Source organism: Amphiura filiformis, chromosome 4, assembly GCF_039555335.1.
Source record: "Amphiura filiformis chromosome 4, Afil_fr2py, whole genome shotgun sequence".
Lineage (NCBI taxonomy): Eukaryota > Metazoa > Echinodermata > Ophiuroidea > Amphilepidida > Amphiuridae > Amphiura > Amphiura filiformis.
Genome location: NC_092631.1, coordinates 33404311 through 33428758, shown reverse-complemented (window position 1 = coordinate 33428758; position 24448 = coordinate 33404311). Strand labels below are relative to the sequence as shown.

The 24448-nt window shown below is 37.2% G+C and overlaps 2 protein-coding genes across 2 annotated transcripts; both read left to right on the top strand.

Annotated features, from left to right (window-relative positions):
• Positions 1-650: 650 nt before the first annotated feature.
• Positions 651-5999, top strand: LOC140150136 (monocarboxylate transporter 14-like). Its single transcript, XM_072172141.1, has 4 exons — positions 651-741; positions 3146-3289; positions 4477-5292; positions 5839-5999. Exons 1-4 carry the CDS (start codon positions 654-656, stop codon positions 5997-5999), a joined length of 1209 nt encoding a protein of 402 aa, XP_072028242.1. The 5' UTR covers positions 651-653.
• Positions 6000-10777: 4778 nt separating this feature from the next.
• On the top strand, positions 10778-16412 carry LOC140150135 (monocarboxylate transporter 9-like). Its single transcript, XM_072172140.1, has 3 exons — positions 10778-10871; positions 14994-15137; positions 16282-16412. The coding sequence occupies exons 1-3, from the start codon at positions 10784-10786 to the stop codon at positions 16410-16412; spliced, it is 363 nt and encodes a 120-aa protein (XP_072028241.1). The 5' UTR covers positions 10778-10783.
• The last annotated feature ends 8036 nt before the right edge of the window (positions 16413-24448 follow it).

The following is a 24448-nucleotide window of genomic DNA, read 5'->3' as shown; positions in this document are numbered from 1 at the left end:
GCGGGAAATATTTTATTTTTGTCCGGATTTTAGTCTGAAGGCCTAAACAATATTTTTCATTCGACGTAATTTATTTGATGCAATATGTATTCGAGTAGTCAACCTATTTCAATATTATTTCCAGTATTTAAAACTTTTAACGAATGATTGGTGACGAAAAAAAATCGATTATCTGTTTCCATGTTATATAGCCTACATGTTATAGGCCTATATCAAATGGATATTTCTTTACTTAACTTTCGCAGAAGATAAAAACATAAATGAACCATTATTGACTAAAACTGTTGCACGAATATTCAACAGCGAATATTTGGAGTCACCAAGCTTCACCAGCCTAAGTTCAATACCCGATTACCCGTGGTTCAAGTTCAGATCATTGTCATGTAGTTTCGGGGCAAACATGATAAAGTCTATATATAGCACAATTCTAACCGATTGTCCCGACCTTTTACCAAAGATAATAGCCTTTATTTGCATTCAGTAATGTAGGGCATACATACATGAATTCATGTGCTATGTTTACGGTTGAACCAGCAGTCTTTTAAATTATTGAAACAACCATGGACTTGAATTTGCGACAAATAAGCGTAGTACTTTGTGTCTTTACTTCGTTACTTTTGAGTAATGGAACAGTACAGGTTATGGGGCTTTATATGGCATCGATATTAGAAGAATTCAATGTTGGATCAGCAGCTGCAGGGTGGATTTGCAGTCTTGCATATGCTACACAATGTATTGCTGGTAGGTAGATATCTCGAAGTACCGGTATATATGAACCTAACCACTAGTGTCAGGTCTTGACTGGACTGCAATTTGATGCTTGAAACCTTTTCAATTTAGACCATCTCTACTGAACAGTGTAGTCCAAAAAGAACTTTACCCAATTTGGAAGGTTCATTTCTCGGAGTTTTGAGCAGCTACTCTCAAAAGCGTTATATAGACCTATTCTAAATACAGTGTGGTCCAAAAACAACTTTACCCGGGCCAATTTCAAAGGTTGATTACTCTAAGTTAAAAAAAATCTATTTCAAAATTTTGTTGCATATCCTAAAAGAACATCTTTCTAAAAGTATTTGGTGAAAAATTTACTGAAAATGAATGTTATGTGGCGTCAGTTTTAAGGTAAAGGGTCAAAATAATATTTGTCCACACGTAGCCTATGGGATTTGTCACCCGTGGTACAGTTTCGAACTTGCGTGAATACAAAATGATACTCACAAACGCATACTCATCTTGAAAGATTCAAAAGAATCATCTTAACGTACTGCGTTTGGAAAAGGGATGAATTTAGGAGAATAGAATTCTCGCAAACAGAATAATTTTAGAAGAGTCGTCACAGGAATCGATGCTCTCAGATCGATTCTCGCAACGACTCTTCTAAAATTATTCTGACTGTGTCTTATTGTTGGAATTACCAAGATTTCAGCTTATTGCATTAGACCTACATGCATGTATAAAATAATTTTCTTTTAATTTATTTTATGGTGCTATATTTTTTTTAAATTGGTGAAGGAAATATGTGAGCATTGTTAGCGGTTTCATCGTAATGTACAGAATTCGCTTATACCCGCAAATCATGCCTTCATTATCATAATTATGTCTGTATTTTGCCATACAACATGCATTAGTATAATAGGGCCTAATAGGGCCTAAATATGTGAGCATTGTTAGCGGTTTCATCGTAATGTGCAGAATTCGCTTATACCCGCAAATCATGCCTTCATTATCATAATTATGTCTGTATTTTGCCATACAACATGCATTAGTATAATAGGGCCTAATGTTTTAGAAAGTAAAGAAAAGAGCGTTGTAACATAAATTATGCCCAAAACATAGAAGGTCTTGTGAATATTAACAACTTGTAAAAGATACGACAAGTTATGTCAGAGGGAATGACGTGTGAGGCATCAGGAAGTAGAGAGTTTTTGGTATAACATGTGTGCATATAGCTTTCCCCAGAATTACAGAACAAATTTCTGTCTCTTTAATTTAGAATAATATATATGATGTTAGCCGATTTTAAAGCTGTTTTTTTTTAAAGTTAAGGGGTGGGGTATGAACGTTTGGACAGTATTTATTGTGGGACATTAGAGCACATCAGGCATATCGAGTTGCATTCTGAATACGTAGAATGTCTTTCTGATATCAAAGAATTTTGGATTTTTTGAAATTCGCAATGTAATACACATTTTATGGCAAATGATTAAAAATTGATATTTTTGATATTTAACAGTACTCGAAGTAAACTTTATAAATCTACTGATTTATTCTTAAAGTGTATGTAGGTGGGATGAAAAGCCGACGATCAATTGAAAATTTTGACCTTTCGTATTGAAGATATGGATTTTTTCCCAAAACACACACAAAATTAGGTCTTTTGGGAAAAAATCTTCAATATGAAAGGTCAAAATTTTCAATTGATCGTCGACTTTTCCTCGGAGCTACATACACTTTAAGAATATATCATTAGATTTATAAAATTTACTTCGAGGACTGTTATATATCAAAAATGTGAAAAATATCAAATTTTAATAATTTGTCATAAAATTGTATTATATCGTGAATTAAAAAAAATTATACCAGAAAGACATTCTTCGTATTCAGAATGCAATTCGATATGTCTGATGTGCTCTCATGTCCAAAAAAGATCCCTTAAGCCACGTAAATTTATAGGTATTTTACGTCCCGTTCCGGAATTCCATCTGAAAATTGCAACATGCCTGCGTACCATCGGGGTGGAAAAGCACTCGATGCATAATGTGCTGTGGCGCAGCAGCCATTTGAAACTCATTTGACCATTTGTCTTAAAACTGCCGCTACATTTGTAATTTAATTTTTTTCATTAATTTTTTTTCAGCGAATACTCTTAGAAAGATGGTTGTTAAGAATGTGCACGAATACTCTTAGAAAGATGGTTGTTAAGAATGTGAGATATGAAACTTTGAAATTGGGTAAAGTTGTTTTTGGACCACCCTGTATATGCGATACGAGCAAAGGTATGAGTATACAGTATCGCCGTCCATCACGGCGCTGGATAAATGGTAAAACACTGAACTCGTAATAAAACGGTAACCTGTTCGAATCCGTGAGCCAAATTTTCTTTGCTCCCCTTCTTCATTAATTATTATATTGGAAATATTTACAGGTCCGTTGACAAGTGTTGTGGTTAACAACGTCCACTACAGGTGGGTTGTGATGGCAGGAGGTACATTGCAAGCAGTCGGAATGATGACCACCTATTTAGCCAATTCAACTTCGGCACTGTTCATCACTCTAGGCATTATCCCTGGTATGTGACTTTCATACTCCCCTTGATCAACACGTAAATTATAGGAGGAATAAGAGGAAGACAAAGATGCAGTAGTGTGAACTTACATGAAGACAAAGGAGAAGGGGAGGAGGAGAAGGAGAAGGAGGAGGAGGAAAAGGAGGAGGAGATGGTAATCACCCGGGGTAATCATTAATTTTGTGATGAGGAAGTGGAAGAAGTAAATGCAGAAAGGGATGAAGACGAAGGAGGAGGAGACAATGATGATAAGGAGCATGTGGAAGATGACGAAGCAGAAGGGCATGAAGAAGAAGGAGGAGGAGAAGACGACGATGATAGACATGAAGAGGAAGAAGTCGAAGCTGAAGAGAATGAAAACAAAGAAGAAGGGAGAAAAGGAAGATGATGTTGGGATGATAATCATGATGATGAAGACGAAGATCATGATTGTTATGTTGATAAGCGAAATACGATGAAGGAGGAGTAGGTAAGAGTATAGACGATTCAAATTTCACGCATTCCTACACCTCAATGGCAGGGATTGACAGGGTCCATCCTACCTGAAATGTAAAAAAATATAATGCAGGCTTGGCGGGGATCTGCATTCCATCCATCACTCGTGTTACACGTAGACCAAATGCAATATAAGATCGATTTTAAGCGGCCTTTATCCACCAAATTGGGCAGTCACAACACCGGTTTGGTGCAGAAAGACCAGTAACGGCCGAATGAATTCTGACCATCACTTTAGCTCGTTCTGACCATCACTTTAGCTCGTTACGAATCTAACGAGCTATAGACGAATCCAACGAGGCAAATAATGGTCAGAATTCATTCGGCCATTACTGGGTCCCATCCGCACCAAACTGGTGTTGTGACTGTCCAATTGGGTGCATTAAAGCCGCTTAAAAATCGATCTTATATTGTATTGTGTTGTAAACTTTCATCGTTCTTTTGTCTACGTATAACACGGGTGATGGGATGCGGTTTAAAATCCCCGCCAAAGCTGCATCATTTCACATTTCAGGTGGGATGGAAACCAACTATGATCTCCATTGATGTATAAGAATGCGTGAAATTTGGTTCATCTCCCGGGTTCATCTGTAGTTAGAAAGAAGAATGCAATGAATGAGGCATTCCTGTTAGTAGTATTCGGCTTGCATTTAATTTGAACGAATGAACCATTTATTACGTTATTTTTTTTTCAGGACTTGGTGCATCTCTTGTCTACATATCCCAGCCAATAATCATCACATCATACTTTACGAAATACTGCGGTACCATGATAGGTATAGTGTTTGCTGGATGTGCTTCAGCTGTCTTTGTTCTCCCGCCTTTAATAAATTTTCTGATTTCAACTTACGGTTGGCGCAGTGCTCTCCTGATACAAGGCGCCTTAATTTTCCACGTGGTGGCCATTGGTGCAACGTATCAACTATCTCGTCGTCCTGAAAAGAAAGCAGATTGGAATGATCCGGATATAGATGACAAAGCGCTGAAGCAGTTTGACGAAACAGGTGCAACGAAATCATCGGGGATTTCCTCTGGGTGGTTTCCAAGTCATATTATCCTGCTTATGGATACGCCAATATTAGTTCTTGTTTATTTAACTTCATTTTTCGTAAATATGGCCTACACGGCTGCGATTATACATTCTTCAAATCAGATTACTATTAGTGGTTATTCTAAAGACGGAGCATTTGTGTTATCGTTGCTCGGCATTGCAAGTGTTTGTGGACGCTTCGTTCAAGGCATTGTAGTTGACGTTTTCAGGGTATCACCGATGACATTATATGAAGTAACCCTTATTGTAGCTGCCGCATCTACTTTTGTGAACCCATTAATTAATAATTATGCTGGATTTATGGTGTCTGCGTTTGGCACAGGATTTACTACGGGTATTTTATTCACAGTCATGTATGTCATGTTGCTTCAACTAACTGGGATATCACATTTGGCGACAGCGGTAGGGATGGAGCTATTCGTAGATTGTTTGGGAATCATGACTGGAGCATATTTAGCAGGTGAATCAAAAACAAAACCAATTGAATATTCTATTGTTGATTTATATGCCTTGTAAAGTTTGTCCCGTGTATATAATATTTCCCGACTCACTCTTCAGTGCGCGCGAATTATATAAATTTCAAAACTAAAGTTATGAATACAGCGGTTAATATTTTTCTACTTACTGATCGTTCATAAGTGTATGACAGATAATTACTTCGTGCAAGTGCACAGGTTTGTGCAATGTGTCTCGACCTCCGAAATTCCGACTTCCGCGAGAATATACGAGGGGTGGTCAGTATGTAACGAGAGTTGACCTTTGACCCCATTGAATATTAGGATGGAATTTCTTTAAGACTGTACCTTTGTTTTTCAAACCACATAATTACGAAAATGATATCTTATACTTGATTACGTAACAGCGCGTATCATCAATGGAATTACAATCGATACAAAAACTTTGTGTACGAGATACCAATTGTAAATAAAAAAAACTTCAATCAAACTAATGTCTATTACAACTGACCTTAAATTGCTACTCGTTTCTTTTCATTGTTTCTGCGCAGGTGCAATACATGATATAACTGGTAATTACAAGCTTGGTTTCTACGTTTTTGGTGCTACCTACATTCTCGGAGCATGTGTCTTTTTCCCTGTTTATTTTGCTGACAGGAAAAAAGGACGTGGACCGCGATACGAAATGTGGATGGAGAGAAAGATGAATTAAAAACTTGTGGACATAAATCTGAAGGAATCTAAAAGGGGGTTAATATTTCAAATGCCAGTAAATTTTCAGAACAATATATTCTTATCGAACCATTATAATAAATAATAACGAGCAGTGGCGTACCTACCGAGGGATAGATCTCACACAGCTCTTAAAATGCTATGCACTCAACCGTGTAGTATAACACAGACTGTGTGGAGACCAGACTCGCTCATTCTCGCAGTGCTGGAAATTTGTGTGTACTCGGGTGTACCGAGGTGGAAACTGTGCGTTTATAGACGAATCCAATTTCACGCATTCCTACTCCTCAATGGCAGCCATAGCCGCGACGGGGACCCAGCTATCTCACCTAAATTGTGAAATGATGCGGCCTTGAAGGGTATTTTAAACTGCATTCTATCACCCGTGTTACACGTAGACAAAAGAATGATGACAGTTTACAATACAAAAGAATCTAACATCGCATTTTAAGCGGGTTTAATCCACCCAATTGGGCACTCACAACACCTGTTTGGTGCATGCGGGGAACCAAATATGGCCGACCAAATCCTGACCATGACTTGGCTCGTTGGATTCGTCTATAGGAGAATCGTTTTTGTAGTCAAATCTTTTCATATGAATCCCTACCCTGCCCTATGCTCCACCCCTAATCAACACACTCATAATGCCAGCATACTCTTACTCAACAAACCTCATTCCTACCCCTCCCACCACCACCTAGCCACACATTAGAAAAAGTTGGAGGACATCTCCCATTCACCAGTGTGTGGTGAATTGACTACATAATAATCACACACTCAAGGGTATAGGCCACCAGCACGTATCCACTTCTTTCGAAAGCCGTATCTTGCTAAACAAATGTATTTAGGCCAAAACATCACAAGTAATATTGATTTGAATAGTTATCTTCATATTTCGTGCAAAAAAATTACAAAACTTAAAAACCGACTCAGGTACAGATGTAATTTCAACCAAGCATTTTACTGTTTCGTAGTGAATCAAGGCTCTGGATGGCGGTGTGCTACCATTCATACTACAGTTCATTCATAAAATATCAAACTCCCTCGATATTATTGACCATGCGGTATTTTCGAGCCAAACTGGACACCATCCAGGTATTTTGCCTTCAGGTACCATGCAATATTCATAAATATACCACTATAATGCCCATATTTGGCAAGCCATTATACAAATAATTATTATACACAAGTATTCTTCTCTTTTGATATTTACTGAGGTATGGAGAGTGTGGCCTTCAACATGTAAAATTGGGAAACCTATTTAGCATAATAAAGGGTTAGTTCCTGATACACTGTGGAGCAAGGAATGTGGTTATTTGCATAGTAAATATACTACTAAATCACGGCGAGATATCAATTGAGTGATGTCACAGCTCATTAGAGTTTGTCACTAGATCTATTGCAACTTGTTGTAATGAACACCAAGCACCCCCTATCCCACTGACACCTACCCAGTACCCACTCATCTCAAACCTAACCTCTACCCTTACCCCACCCCTACTCAGGGGCGTAGCAAGTGCCTAGGGGGCCTATGGACAAGAAACAGTGCGGGGCCCTTTTAGCAGGGCCGGATTTGCCATTGGGCCAGAGGGGCCCCTAAAATTGCCCTGTACATGTTCTTCTTAGCCCGACAACATGATGTTTTGGACCAAAATATGGCAAAACTGCATATCATACTAGGCAAAGCAAAATTCACCTTCATTTTGGCTAAAATGGTCTTAAATTAAAAATGTATCTAGTGCGCAAATGTCCTAGTAAGATCGGAACAAAATATGCTTATCACCCTCTAATTTACAATGCTTCTGCCACCACTGTCGATCTTATAGTTGGCCTCCAATTTGTAAACCAAACTTGGCCTCTTTGAGTGCACATGCCTTCTTCACGGTGAGTTTGGGGCCTCCAAATTTTGGCCTGGCCCAGGTAAATTCGGCCCATTTTCTCTTTTGCTTGGGGCCCCTTCCCCTGCCCCGACTCCACCTAACACCTACTTCACCACCCCCATACCCCACCCTACCAAACATTATCAATTAAGAACGAACCACTCGTGTTAGTTTTTCTTTTTTTCAGGATCTATGGTCTACTGCAATCTAATGTCTGAGGTTTGAGTCATAATTTAATTAGGCTCATGTTAAATCATAGGGTTACGTCAAGTTCATTATCACAATTTAAACAAGTTCTTCCAAAAACACTGCTCTCGCTGGCTTCTATGGGATGCGGTTACTTTAAGTTTAATATAATAGGAACATGTTAAAACTATAGTAGATAGAAAGTATTGTAGCAGATTGTTTATCCACTGCACTCCCGTACGGTGAACACCATATAATTTTATATTTCCCGCGAGGTGCGTTTTGGCTCTTTTTCGTACTCGTGCAATATCGTTTCAGAAAAACAGGAGTGACATATAAAATATATTTCCCAGTGCCATATCTACATTTTCGCATGAAAGTAAACAATTTTGGGCTTAAAATGGACACACAAAAAATCCAACTCACCTTACCGGGAATTGTAATTAGGGCCAATATAATATCGGAGCCACCGTCGAAAGTAACGTACATTTCGATTGGAAGTAATTATCCATATGTTGGCATTTCAGCCAATCATGATCATTCTTTATAACACTGAATAATTTATGGTGGTTCATAATTGTTTTAGCCTACAGCCCCCAGAAGCTTGCTAAACTCATGAATAAAATGCTAAATATAACTGGAGATAATACACAACCTTGTTGAACGCCTTCATTAATAATCGAAAAAGTCAGTTTGAATGTTGGCCAATTTAACTTAGGCTTGAACATTCTGATTATAAAGAGTCAATTCATTCTCCAAATGCTACATCCAATAGGGACGCACCATGTAATTCGGGTGGGGGTTGAGTTTGGGTCAGGCGGTTTTTGTTTTCAATGTTAATGTATACCTTTATACAGAATAAGGTTGGAGAAATTTTGTTTTTACTCATCAAGTGAGAATAGAATATAAGAGACCATCCTTCCAAACTACTGACCATAAGCCTTTCGCCTCGCCTTTCTCGGAAGTATAAGAAGCCATGTATGTTTTCTTACCTTTCAGCTAGACAACAATTACACAGTTTTGTATATGTGTAAGAACCCAAGCGGGAAATATTCTATTTTTATCCGGATTTTAGTCTGAAGGTCTAAACAATATATTTCATTCGTCGTCATTTATTTGATGCAATAATTATGTATTCGAGTATTCAACCTATTTCAATATTATTTCCAGTATTTAAAACTTTTAACGAATGACTGGTGACGAAAAAAAATCGATTATCTGTTTCAATGTTATAGGCCTACATGTTACATATCAAATGGATATTTCTTTACTTAACATTCGCAGAAGATAAAAACATAAATGAACCATTATTGACTAAAACTGTTGCACGAATATTTAACAGCGAATATTTGGACTTTGGAGTCACCAGCCCAAGTTCAATACCCGATTACCCGTGGTTCAAGTTCAGATCATTGTCATGTAGTTTCGGGGTAAACATGGTAAAGTCTATATACAGGGTGTCCCAGAAAAAATTACCGGGCGAATGAATTTGGACGTAAGTCAAGAAATATACATCAAAATCCAAAAATCTAAACATCAGCGTGTAGCTCATCTTATGCTGCATCTTATACGCTAATTTTACCGGAATCGGTTGACTGATTGCGAAGAAATGAGCGATTACATAACGCATGAGTCAATTTACTTCATTCCAAGTTTGAAATAAGATCATTCAACACAATGCGGACTAGTGGTTAACTGTCAATGGGCTTCAAATTTTATTCGGTGAAATCCTTTTCGTTCTTTTTAAATAATCTGTTTCTTGTAAAATATTTAATTAGGTTTTGTTCAAATTTCAAAACCTGCACGATATTGAAAATGGAAGCTTGCATGTACGATGATGCACAGTACTTATAAATATCTTTTTTCGTTAATGTTGATATAAATGTTGCATAAAGAATTATTGCATAAAGAATTCCAGCTGGATTTTGGAATATTTCCAAGATATTAAAATGCAAAGTTTATATCTTTTAAAACTTTTAAGTTGCATGGTATCAAAAATCACACGTAAAGCTGTAAGCACTTGTTCATTGTCATTCTTGGCTCAAATGTTCTTTGGAAAGTTAAAAAATAAAATATAAGTTGGAAAGCTTCCAATTGCAGGAATCAAAGTTTTCTCAAACAAACTGTTATTCATCTTCAGTGAAAGCATGAATAACATAACACCGTCGGATTATAAAATAGATAATGTGGACTAAATTAATGAGATACACAAACTTTTGGAAGCGTTGAGCGAGTATGAAAAAAGCGCCTGTTGATCAAACTTGGAATGAACTGCATTGATGCGCGCATTATGTAATCGTTTATATTTTCCCAACCTGCCAACCGAATCAAATAAATTTTTTGTATGTGATGCACAATAAAATAGGCTATGCGCTGCATTTTAAATTGTTTGATTATGATGTCTATTTTTCGACTTACGTTCAATTTTGTTCACTCGGTAGTTTTCTCTGGGACACCCTGTATAGCACAATTCTAACCGATTGTCCCGACCTTTTACCGAAGATAATAGCCTTTATTTGCATTCAGTAATGTAGGGCCTACATACATGTATTCATGTGCTATGTTTACGGTTGAACCAGCAGTCTTTTAAATTATTGAAACAACCATGGACTTGAATTTGCGACAAATATGCGTAGTACTTTGTGTCTTTACTACGTTACTTTTGAGTAATGGAACAGTGCAGGTTATGGGGCTTTATATGGCACCGATATTAGAAGAATTCAATGTTGGATCAGCAGCTGCAGGGTGGATTTGCAGTCTTGCATATGCTACACAATGTATTGCAGGTAGGTAGATATATCGAAGTACCGGTATATATCCCAGCAAACACAAAAACGTTTTTAAAACGTTTTAAATAAGTTATATTTTGGGTTTTGGTTTAGGTAAAAACGTTTTAATAACATTAAAATGTCGGGTTATATAAAGGTCATGAAATCGTTTTAAAACGTTTTGTATGAAAACACACTACAACAATATTTTTAAAATGTTTTCGAAATGTCACTGTAAACTATTTTTGCAAACATTTTTGGCCAAATATTTTGTCAACACTTAAATAACATTATGTTAAAATATTTGCACCCAGCAAACACAGAAATGTTCTTAAAATGTTTTTATACAAAACGTTTTAATAACATTTAAATGTCGGGTTATATAAAGGTCGTGAAAACATTTTAAAAACGTTATTGTAAATATTTTGGGCAAACATTTTTTGCAAAATATTTTTCAACCCCAAAATAACATTCTGTTTACAATGATTTGTACCAAGTTTTCAAAATGTTCTTGGAATGTTATTAAAACGTTTTTTATACCCTTTATATAACCCGACATTTAAATGTTTTCTGTAAAACATTTGTGTTTGCTGTGCAGTAAATTTTCAACAAATGTTATTTAATGTTATGAAAACGTTTTATACCATTAATGTACCCTTTATATAACCCGACATTTAAACGTTTTCTGACAACCTGTTATAACCTTTTGCGAATGATGTCGAAAACGTTTTGTGTTTGCTGGGATATGAACCTATCCACTAGTGTCAGGTCTTGACTGGACTGCAATTTGATGTTTGAAACCTTTTCAATTTAGACCATCTCTACTTAACAGTGTGGTCCAAAAAGAACTTTACCCAATTTGGAAGGTTCATTTCTCGGAGTTTTGAGCAGCTATTCTCAAAAGCGTTACATAGACCTATTCTAAATACAGTGTGATCCAAAAACAACTTTGCCCAATTTCCCGGGCCAATTTCAAAGGTTGATTACTCTAAGTTAAAAAAAATCTATTTCAAAATTTTGTTGCATATCCTAAAAGAACATCTTTCTGAAAGTATTTGGTGAAAAATTTACTGAAAATGAATGTTATGTGGCGCCAGTTTTAACGTAAAGGGTCAAAATAATATTTGTCCACACGTAAGCCTATGGGATTTGTCATCCGTGGTACAGTTTCGAACTTGCGTGAATACAAAATGATACTCACAAACGCATACTCATCTTGAAAGAATCATCTTAAGGGGGTACTACACCACTGCCCAATTTTGTGCCTATTTTTGCATTTTTCTCAAAAATTATAGTGCATTGGTGATAAGTAAGATATTTATATTATAGGGGCAAGGACCACAACCACTGCACTGGAAATTTTATTTCAGCACAGACAACAGTTGTGGAGTTACAGTCAAAAATGAGGGAAACCAGTATTTGATCAATAAATCAATAACTACTTGCCTTGAGTTGGTGAATTTTCAGTGTAGTAGTTGTAGTCCTTGCCCCTATAATATACATATCTTACTTGTATCAAATGCGCTATAATTTTTGAGAAAAATGCAAAAATAGGCACAAATTGGGCAGGGGTGTAGTACCCCCTTAACGTACTGCGTTTGGAAAAGGGATGAATTTAGGAGAATAGAATTCTCGCAAACAGAATAATTTTAGAAGAGTCGTCACGGGAATCGATGCTCTCAGATCGATTCTCGCAACGACTCTTCTAAAATTATTCTGACTGTGTCATATTGTTGGAATTACCAAGATTTCAGCTTATTGCATTAGACCTACATGCATGTATAAAATAATTTTCTTTTAATTTATTTTATGGTGCTATATTTTTTTTTTATTGGTGAAGGAAATTTGTGAGCGTTGTTAGCGGTTTCATCGTAATGTGCAGAATTCGCTTATACCCGCAAATCATGCCTTCATTATCATAATTATGTCTGTATTTTGCCATACAACATGCATTAGTATAATAGGGCCTAAATATGCGAGTATTGTTAGCGGTTTCATCGTAATGTGCAGAATTCGCTTATACCCGCAAATCATGCCTTCATTATCATAATTATGTCTGTATTTTGCAATACAACATTCATTAGTATAATAGGGCCTTATGTTTTAGAAAGTAAAGAAAAGAGCGTTGTAACATAAATTATGCCCAAAACATAGAAGGTCTTGTGAATATTAACAACTTGTAAAAGATGCGACAAGTTATGTCAGAGGGAATGACGTGTGAGGCATCAGGAAGTAGAGAGTTTTTGGTATAACATCCCAGCAAACACAAAACGTTTTCGACATCATTCGCAAAAGGTTATAAAAGGTTGTCAGAAAACGTTTAAATGTCGGGTTATATAAAGGGTATATTAAGAGTATAAAACGTTTTCATAACCTTAAAAACATTTTTTGATAATCTACTGCTCAGCAAACAAAAATGTTTTACAGGTTATATAAAGGATATAAAAAACGTTTTAATAACATTCCAAAAACATTCTTGAAAACTTGATACAAAACATTCTAAACAGAATGTTATTTTGGGGATAAAAAAATATTTTGCGAAAAACGTTTGCCCAAGATATTTTCAATAACGTTTTAAAAACGTTTTCATGACCTTTATATAACCCGACATTTAAATGTTATTAAAAGGTTTTGAAAAAAACATTTTAAGAACATTTTTGTGTTTGCTGGGTTCAAATATTTTATCATAATGTTATTTAAATATTGACACAATATTTGGCAAAAATGTTTGCAAAACCAGTTTACAATAACATTTTTTGAAAACATTTAAAAATATTGTTGCAGTGTGTTTTCATACAAAACGTTTTAAAACGTTATCATGACCTTTATATAACCCGACATTTTAATGTTATTAAAACGTTTTTACCTAAACCAAAAGCCAAAATATAACTTATTTAAAACGTTTTTGTGTTTGCTGGGATGTCTGCATATAGCTTTCCCCAGAATTACAGAATAAATTTCTGTCTCTTTAATTTAGAATAATATATATATATGATGTTAGCCGATTTTAAAGCTGTTTTTTTTTAAGTTAAGGGGAGGGGTATGAACGTTTGGACAGTATTTATTGTGGGACATTAGAGCACATCAGGCATATCGAGTTGCATTCTGATTACGTAGAATGTCTTTCTGATATCAAATTATTTTGGATTTTTTGAAATTCGCAATGTAATACACATTTTATGGCAAATGATTAAAAATTGATATTTTTGATATTTAACAGTACTCGAAGTAAACTTTATAAATCTACTGATTTATTCTAAAAGTGTATGTAGGTGGGATGACAAACCGACGATCAATTGAAAATTTTGACCTTTCGTATTGAAGATATGGATTTTTTTCCCAAAACACACACAAAATTAGGTCTTTGGGGGAAAAAATCTTCAATATGAAAGGTCAAAATTTTCAATTGATCGTCGATTTTTCCTCCCAGCTACATACACTTTAAGAATATATCATTAGATTTATAAAATTTACTCCGAGGACTGTTATATATCAAAAATGTGAAAAATATCAAATTTTAATAATTTGTCATAAAATTGTATTATATCGTGAATTTCAAAAAAAAAATTTGATACCAGAAAGACATTCTTCGTATTCAGAATGCAGTTCGATATGTCTGATGTGCTCTCATGTCCCACAAAAAGATCCCTTAAGCCACGTAAATTTATAGGTATTTTACGTCCCGTTCCGGAATTCCATCTGAAAATTGCAACATGCCTGCGTACCATCGGGGGGAAAACACTCGATGCATAATGTGCTGTGGGGCAGCAGCCATTTGAAACTCATTTGACCATTTGTCTTAAAACTGCCGCTACATTTGTAATTTAATTTTTTTCATTAATTTTTTTCAGCGAATACTCTTAGAAAGATGGTTGTTAAGAATGTGCACGAATACTCTTAGAAAGATGGTTGTTAAGAATGTGAGATATGAAACTTTGAAATTGGGTAAAGTTGTTTTTGGACCACCCTGTATATGCGATACGAGCAAAGGTATGAGTATACAGTATCGCCGTCCATCACGGCGCTGGATAAATGGTAAAACACTGAACTCGTAATAAAACGGTAACCTGTTCGAATCCCGTGAGCCAAATTTTCTTTGCTCCCCTTCTTCATTAATTATTATATTGGAAATATTTACAGGTCCGTTGACAAGTGTTGTGGTTAACAAAGTCCACTACAGGTGGGTGGTGATGGCAGGAGGTACATTGCAAGCAGCCGGAATGATGACCACCTATTTAGCCAATTCAACTTCGGCACTGTTCATCACTCTAGGCATTATCCCTGGTATGTGACTTTCATACTCCCCTTGATCAACATGAATTATAGGAGGAATAAGAGGAAGACAAAGATGCAGTAGTGTGAACTTACATGAAGACAAAGGAGAAGGGGGAGGAGAAGGAGGAGGAGATGGTAATCACCCGGGGTAATCATTAATTTTGTGATGAGGAAGTGGAAGAAGTAAATGCAGAAAGGGATGAAGACGAAGGAGGAGGAGGAGGAGACAATGATGATAAGGAGCAGGTGGAAGAAGCCCTGGAAGAAGACGAAGCAACAGGGCATGAAGAAGGAGGAGGAGAAGACGATGATGATAGACATGAAGAGGAAGAAGTCGAAGCTGAAGAGTTGGGATGATAATCATGATGATGAAGACGAAGATCATGATTGTTATGTTGATAAGCGAAATACGATGAAGGAGGAGTAGGTAAGAGTATAGACGATTCAAATTTCACGCATTCCTACACCTCAATGGCAGGGATTGACAGGGTCCATCCTACCTGAAATGTAAAAAAAAAATAATGCAGGCTTGGCGGGGATCTGCATTCCATCCATCACTCGTGTTACACGTAGACCAAATGCAATATAAGATCGATTTTAAGCGGCCTTTATCCACCAAATTGGGCAGTCACAACACCGGTTTGGTGCAGAAAGACCAGTAACGGCCGAATGAATTCTGACCATCACTTTAGCTCGTTCTGACCATCACTTTAGCTCGTTACGAATCTAACGAGCTATAGACGAATCCAACGAGGCAAATAATGGTCAGAATTCATTCGGCCATTACTGGGTCCCATCCGCACCAAACTGGTGTTGTGACTGTCCAATTGGGTGCATTAAAGCCGCTTAAAAATCGATCTTATATTGTATTGTGTTGTAAACTTTCATCGTTCTTTTGTCTACGTATAACACGGGTGATGGGATGCGGTTTAAAATCCCCGCCAAAGCTGCATCATTTCACATTTCAGGTGGGATGGAAACCAACTATGATCTCCATTGATGTATAAGAATGCGTGAAATTTGGTTCATCTCCCGGGTTCATCTGTAGTTAGAAAGAAGAATGCAATGAATGAGGCATTCCTGTTAGTAGTATTCGGCTTGCATTTAATTTGAACGAATGAACCATTTATTACGTTATTTTTTTTTCTTTCAGGACTTGGTGCATCTCTTGTCTACATATCCCAGCCAATAATCATCACATCATACTTTACGAAATACTGCGGTACCATGATAGGTATAGTGTTTGCTGGATGTGCTTCAGCTGTCTTTGTTCTCCGCCTTTAATAAATTTTCTGATTTCAACTTACGGTTGGCGCAGTGCTCTCCTGATACAAGGCGCCTTAATTTTCCACGTGGTGGCCATTGGTGCAACGTATCAACTATCTCGTCGTCCTGAAAAGAAAGCAGATTGGAACTAGAGCCGCTGTGGCTCTCGAGCCACATATATCGTAGGTTTTTTCTGTGATGGCTGTTGTAACTGTGGATGAGGGCGCACGGGGGATGAGGTGGGGTTGGGGGTTGGTTGTTGGGATGTTGGTGGTTAGTTGTGCCTAATGCCCTACCAAAAGCTGATATCCTTCCCAAAACCTTTCCTATTGCACCACTATTGGAAATTATAGATGGGGCAGTCGAGTGCCACAACAGCTTTGTTATTATATGGTTTACTTAGGGGCCAGAAACCAATTATTAACTTGATTGAGTCATTCCATGCCAACTCAACATGAAAGTTAACCCATACTCATGGATTTTTTCCTTATTTTGTGTACTGGTAGATACTATTGAGAAATGAAAAACCTGAAAATTTGAGGTCGTAACAGAGAAGTTGGTTCGAGGTGTCTGATGTGGATTTCCAGGGGGGCAATTTAGGTCCAAAATTTATTGTGTTCATTTTGAAGGCCTGCAACTCAGTTGAACAATTTGAAATTGGCCCCTTCTTTTGTGTGTGAGTAGTAGGGGGTGCAGGCTAAAGATGACAAAACTTGGACTCTAAAAATATTTTGTGTTTCGGTGATACGACCCCCCTAAAGTGGGTCCAGCTTTGATTTTCGGCTATGTTTAGACCATCGTATCTTTAATATGGTATATCTATGAACTTCTAAGTTGCATATTTGGATTCTACACAAAAAGTTAGCCCAGAATACAAATTTTCAGGGGTGTGGGATATATACTTTTGAAATTACGCCACCTTGAAAATCAAAGTAGACCTCGCGACGCGTTATTTTCGTGTGCCCCCCTAAATTTCAAATTGCTGTAGCGCGGAAACGAAAGGGAGTTACGACCTCAAATTTTCAGGTTTTTCATTTCGCAATAGTATCTACCAGTAGTAGTACACAAAATAAGGAAAAAATCCATGAGTATGGGTTAACTTTCATGTTGAGTTGGCATACCAATTTTTTTTGCTACATGCCCAAACCTGAGATCAGGCCTGTACGCAGGATTTTATTTGGGGGGTGCTGACTTTGAAAAAGTGGACTTTTTTCCAGGGAGGGGGCAATTTTGTGAAAAATGGACACAATTTTGACCTTTTTTGTCCAAAAAGCATAAAAAACCTGATTTTTTTGCTCGCTACGCTCGCCAATTCTGAAATTTTGGGACTTTTTGTATACTTTTCCAAATTTGGAGAGGTGCGTGGCACCCCCGCACACCCTCCTCCCTGTGTATGGGCCTGCCTGAGATATTTTCTTATGAGTTCATTCTGTCAATAAGAACTAGCGATCTTGAATGTGCTTATCATTTCCCCCATTTTATTCTGATCAATAGGCCTACTGCTGACAATTCTGATCAATCAATAATGTTGACATTTTTAGAATGATTCCCTCAATTCTAACTACATGTTCCATTGGCATTCATCACTGTTCAAACTTGGTTCAGAAACTTACCTTTTCCACCAACGCAACTCAAAATACACATAACGAATAGCAAAAATTACAAACACAAAACACCGAACAAATCTGTCCAAATCCATCAAAATATTATCCAGTTCCGATGTGAAGTCATATTAAAATTGTTGCAATACCGCTTTATCTCAAACAAAGGTTCATGTATAAGTTGTTACATCATAAAACTGGTTTCAAAAAGACTTTTGACTGTTTGATACAATCAAGATAATTGCACCAATCACCATGATCATTTTGTTCAGATATCTCCACTTTCACACTGAAACAATACCATAATATGTTTTGACAGAGAAAGTCACTGACCTTGTCAAGTTCATATATACCACAGTCCTTATAATCTGTGATTATGTACAGTGACACCATCTCGGTAAAACTATCGTTCACCAGCATAATACCAATCATTGCTCATATTTGACCTCATCTTTTGGAATATGAGTTTTTTACACATTCAAAGGTCATTCAATTATTGTACAGATATATTGGGCAAAAGAACTGGTGTGATTGGGATTGATGTTAGTGTTACTACTGAATATTAAACAGACTCTCCCAATGGTCACCCATTCTTACGGGGCCTTCTCCTCTAAGGTTTACTATCTCCCGGGTACTATATATACCCTGATGAGTCAAGCAAATGGTTAGTGACATGTTCCACAAGTACTAGTAATATCTGCCTTTAAAGCTCTTAAACAAATGTTTTGTAATGAGTCAATGGGGGTAAGCCTACAGTACCACAATACCACAACTGGGCACTTTACTTGAGGTATAAATACCCAGTTTACTCGAGTTAAATACCCCCTCTCGCAATACTGCTAGTGTGAAAGTCCCTTCGTATACTTACAACTGCCACAACAAACAGATAAATCACTTTTAAGTAAAATTACACAACAGCCATGCCAAACCTGACACTATTAGAACAGCTGCTCTAAACAAACGTGATGTTACAGTTACACACAATTAAGAATAAAAAACACAAAACCCACTTACCTTACAGCAGCTATATCACAAGTGCCATAACTAATATACTCCCCCTCTCAATTCAGTTAGTGTGAACACCCCTTAGCTAGTGTGAACACAAACACCCTTCATTACAAAACAGCCACACCAATCCTGCCACTAATATAACAGCTGCTCTAAAACAAACGTCCCATATTACACACAATTAAGAATAACACAAAAAGCCCACTCACCTTACAGCAGCTACATCACACAAGCCATCTACCGAACTTTCTGAGTTCAAAGTAACTAAATTATTTGGTTACAACCTCCTACAACCTTGAACTCGGTTCAAGTGCATTCAATCAATATCACATTACTTGCTGCACTTAAAACTCCTAAAATCACTACTGGTATTCCACTTTTATTAAACACCCTTCAGTAGTCCCAAGGGATCATTGTGCATTCACAACCTCATCAATCCATATGTTAATACACTCTCCATTAATCTCCATCAACGGAAAACAAACAATTTGGCCAAGTTCAACTAAACAAACTTAACAATTCCCACTGCAAATTCCAATTAATATTAACCCTTGAAACTCCAAAAAACCAGTCCAAACATTCATTAACACCACATTCATTAAATCATCAACTCCTCCCAAAACACATTTTCCTACCCTGTCACGCTCCACTACACAAATCGCAATTGAAAAAACAATTCAATATCCATTAATTACTACACCACCATTTATCGAAACCTAATACCATGTACCCAAGCACTCACACTATTTCACTGACAATGAAGTAAGCTCGTGGCCACGTACAAACTCAAGAATCGTAGGAGGATAGCCTCCCTACGATATAATGATCCGGATATAGATGACAAAGCGCTGAAGCAGTTTGACGAAACAGGTGCAACGAAATCATCGGGGATTTCCTCTGGGTGGTTTCCAAGTCATATTATCCTGCTTATGGATACGCCAATATTAGTTCTTGTTTATTTAACTTCATTTTTCGTAAATATGGCCTACACGGCTGCGATTATACATTCTTCAAATCAGATGACTATTAGTGGTTATTCTAAAGACGGAGCATTTGTGTTATCGTTGCTCGGCATTGCAAGTGTTTGTGGACGCTTCGTTCAAGGCATTGTAGTTGACGTTTTCAGGGTATCACCGATGACATTATATGAAGTAACCCTTATTGTAGCTGCCGCATCTACTTTTGTGAACCCATTAATTAATAATTATGCTGGATTTATGGTGTCTGCGTTTGGCACAGGATTTACTACGGGTATTTTATTCACAGTCATGTATGTCATGTTGCTTCAACTAACTGGGATATCACATTTGGCGACAGCGGTAGGGATGGAGCTATTCGTAGATTGTTTGGGAATCATGACTGGAGCATATTTAGCAGGTGAATCAAAAACAAAACCAATTGAATATTCTATTGTTGATTTATATGCCTTGTAAAGTTTGTCCCGTGTATATAATATTTCCCGACTCACTCTTCAGTGCGCGCGAATTATATAAATTTCAAAACTAAAGTTATGAATACAGCGGTTAATATTTTTCTACTTACTGATCGTTCATAAGTGTATGACAGATAATTACTTCGTGCAAGTGCACAGGTTTGTGCAATGTGTCTCGACCTCCGAAATTCCGACTTCCGCGAGAATATACGAGGGGTGGTCAGTATGTAACGAGAGTTGACCTTTGACCCCATTGAATATTAGGATGGAATTTCTTTAAGACTGTACCTTTGTTTTTCAAACCACATAATTACGAAAATGATATCTTATACTTGATTACGTAACAGCGCGTATCATCAATGGAATTACAATCGATACAAAAACTTTGTGTACGAGATACCAATTGTAAATAAAAAAAACTTCAATCAAACTAATGTCTATTACAACTGACCTTAAATTGCTACTCGTTTCTTTTCATTGTTTCTGCGCAGGTGCAATACATGATATAACTGGTAATTACAAGCTTGGTTTCTACGTTTTTGGTGCTACCTACATTCTCGGAGCATGTGTCTTTTTCCCTGTTTATTTTGCTGACAGGAAAAAAAGGACGTGGACCGCGATACGAAATGTGGATGGAGAGAAAGATGAATTAAAAACTTGTGGACATAAATCTGAAGGAATCTAAAAGGGGGTTAATATTTCAAATGCCAGTAAATTTTCAGAACAATATATTCTTATCGAACCATTATAATAAATAATAACGAGCAGTGGCGTACCTACCGAGGGATAGATCTCACACAGCTCTTAAAATGCTATGCACTCAACCGTGTAGTATAACACAGACTGTGTGGAGACCAGACTCGCTCATTCTCGCAGTGCTGGAAATTTGTGTGTACTCGGGTGTACCGAGGTGGAAACTGTGCGTAGAAGCATTTATAGACGAATCCAATTTCACGCATTCCTACTCCTCAATGGCAGCCATAGCCGCGACGGGGACCCAGCTATCTCACCTAAATTGTGAAATGATGCGGCCTTGAAGGGTATTTTAAACTGCATTCTATCACCCGTGTTACACGTAGACAAAAGAATGATGACAGTTTACAATACAAAAGAATCTAACATCGCATTTTAAGCGGGTTTAATCCACCCAATTGGGCACTCACAACACCTGTTTGGTGCATGCAGGGGAACCAAATATGGCCGACCAAATCCTGACCATGACTTGGCTCGTTGGATTCGTCTATAGGAGAATCGTTTTTGTAGTCAAATCTTTTCATATGAATCCCTACCCTGCCCTATGCTCCACCCCTAATCAACACACTCATAATGCCAGCATACTCTTACTCAACAAACCTCATTCCTACCCCTCCCACCACCACCTAGCCACACATTAGAAAAAGTTGGAGGACATCTCCCATTCACCAGTGTGTGGTGAATTGACTACATAATAATCACACACTCAAGGGTATAGGCCACCAGCACGTATCCACTTCTTTCGAAAGCCGTATCTTGCTAAACAAATGTATTTAGGCCAAAACATCACAAGTAATATTGATTTGAATAGTTATCTTCATATTTCGTGCAAAAAAATTACAAAACTTAAAAACCGACTCAGGTACAGATGTAATTTCAACCAAGCATTTTACTGTTTCGTAGTGAATCAAGGCTCTGGATGGCGGTGTGCTACCATTCATACTACAGTTCATTCATAAAATATCAAACTCCCTCGATATTATTGACCATGCGGTATATTCGAGCCAAACTGGACACCATCCAGGTATTTTGCAATATTCATAAATATACCACTATAATGCCCATATTTGGCAAGCCATTATACAAATAATTATTATACACAAGTATTCTTCTCTTTTGATATTTACTGAGGTATGGAGAGTGTGGCCTTCAACATGTAAAATTGGGAAACCTATTTAGCATAATAAAGGGTTAGTTCCTGATACACTGTGGAGCAAGGAATGTGGTTATTTGCATAGTAAATATACTACTAAATCACGGCGAGATGTCAATTGAGTGATGTCACAGCTCATTAGAGTTTGTCACTAGATCTATTGCAACTTGTTGTAATGAACACCAAGCACCCCCTATCCCACTGACACCTACCCAGTACCCACTCATCTCAAACCTAACCTCTACCCTTACCCCACCCCTACTCAGGGGCGTAGCAAGTGCCTAGGGGGCCCATGGACAAGAAACAGTGCGGGGCCCTTTTAGCAGGGCCGGATTTGCCATTGGGCCAGAGGGGCCCCTAAAATTGCCCTGTACATGTTCTTCTTAGCCCGACAACATGATGTTTTGGACCAAAATATGGCAAAACTGCATATCATACTAGGCAAAGCAAAATTCACCTTCATTTTGGCTAAAATGGTCTTAAATTAAAAATGTATCTAGTGCGCAAATGTCCTAGTAAGATCGGAACAAAATATGCTTATCACCCTCTAATTTACAATGCTTCTGCCACCACTGTCGATCTTATAGTTGGCCTCCAATTTGTAAACCAAACTTGGCCTCTTTGAGTGCACATGCCTTCTTCACGGTGAGTTTGGGGCCTCCAAATTTTGGCCTGGCCCAGGTAAATTCGGCCCATTTTTCTCTTTTTGCTTGGGGCCCTTCCCTGCCCCGACTCCACCTAACACCTACTTCACCACCCCCCATACCCCACCCTACCAAACATTATCAATTAAGAACGAACCACTCGTGTTAGTTTTTCTTTTTTCAGGATCTATGGTCTACTGCAATCTAATGTCTGAGGTTTGAGTCATAATTTAATTAGGCTCATGTTAAATCATAGGGTTACGTCAAGTTCATTATCACAATTTAAACAAGTTCTTCCAAAAACACTGCTCTCGCTGGCTTCTATGGGATGCGGTTACTTTAAGTTTAATATAATAGGAACATGTTAAAAACTATAGTAGATAGAAAGTATTGTAGCAGATTGTTTATCCACTGCACTCCCGTACGGTGAACACCATATAATTTTATATTTCCCGCGAGGTGCGTTTTGGCTCTTTTTCGTACTCGTGCAATATCGTTTCAGAAAAACAGGAGTGACATATAAAATATATTTCCCAGTGCCATATCTACATTTTCGCATGAAAGTAAACAATTTTGGGCTTAAAATGGACACAAAAAAATCCAACTCACCTTACCGGGAATTGTAATTAGGGCCAATATAATATCGGAGCCACCGTCGAAAGTAACGTACATTTCGATTGGAAGTAATTATCCATATGTTGGCATTTCAGCCAATCATGATCATTCTTTATAACACTGAATAATTTATGATGGTGCATAATTGTTTTAGCCTACAGCCCCCAGAAGCTTGCTAAACTCATGAATAAAATGCTAAATATAACTGGAGATAATACACAACCTTGTTGAACGCCTTCATTAATAATCGAAAAAGTCAGTTTGAATGTTGGCCAATTTAACTTAGGCTTGAACATTCTGATTATAAAGAGTCAATTCATTCTCCAAATGCTACATCCAATAGGGACGCACCATGTAATTCGGGTGGGGGTTGAGTTTGGGTCAGGCGGTTTTTGTTTTCAATGTTAATGTATACCTTTATACAGAATAAGGTTGGAGAAATTTTGTTTTTACTCATCAAGTGAGAATAGAATATAAGAGACCATCCTTCCAAACTACCGATCATAAGCCTTTCGCCTCGCCTTTCTCGGAAGTATTTAAGAAGCCATGTATGTTTTCTTACCTTTCAGCTAGACAACAATTACACACTGTTTTGTATATAAGTGTAAGAAGAACCCAAGCAGGAAATATTCTATTTTTGTCCGGATTTTAGTCTGAAGGTCTAAACAATATTTTTTGATTCGACGTCATTTATTTGATGCAATATGTATTCGAGTATTCAACCTATTTCAATATTATTTCCAGTATTTAAAACTTTTAACGAATGATTGGTGACGAAAAAAATCGATTATCTGTTTCCATGTTATAGGCCTACATGTTATATATCAAATTGATATTTCTTTACTTAA

Bases quoted from the DNA above. Each gene is read 5' to 3' on its own strand.
- LOC140150136 (XM_072172141.1), top strand. From the start codon at position 654: ATGGCATCGATATTAGAAGAATTCAATGTTGGATCAGCAGCTGCAGGG. The intron at 742-3,145 runs GTAGGTAGATAT...AAATATTTACAG, and splicing joins TGCTACACAATGTATTGCTG to GTCCGTTGACAAGTGTTGTG. The intron at 5,293-5,838 runs GTGAATCAAAAA...GTTTCTGCGCAG, and splicing joins GACTGGAGCATATTTAGCAG to GTGCAATACATGATATAACT.
- LOC140150135 (XM_072172140.1), top strand. From the start codon at position 10,784: ATGGCACCGATATTAGAAGAATTCAATGTTGGATCAGCAGCTGCAGGG. The intron at 10,872-14,993 runs GTAGGTAGATAT...AAATATTTACAG, and splicing joins TGCTACACAATGTATTGCAG to GTCCGTTGACAAGTGTTGTG. The intron at 15,138-16,281 runs GTATGTGACTTT...TTTTTCTTTCAG, and splicing joins CACTCTAGGCATTATCCCTG to GACTTGGTGCATCTCTTGTC.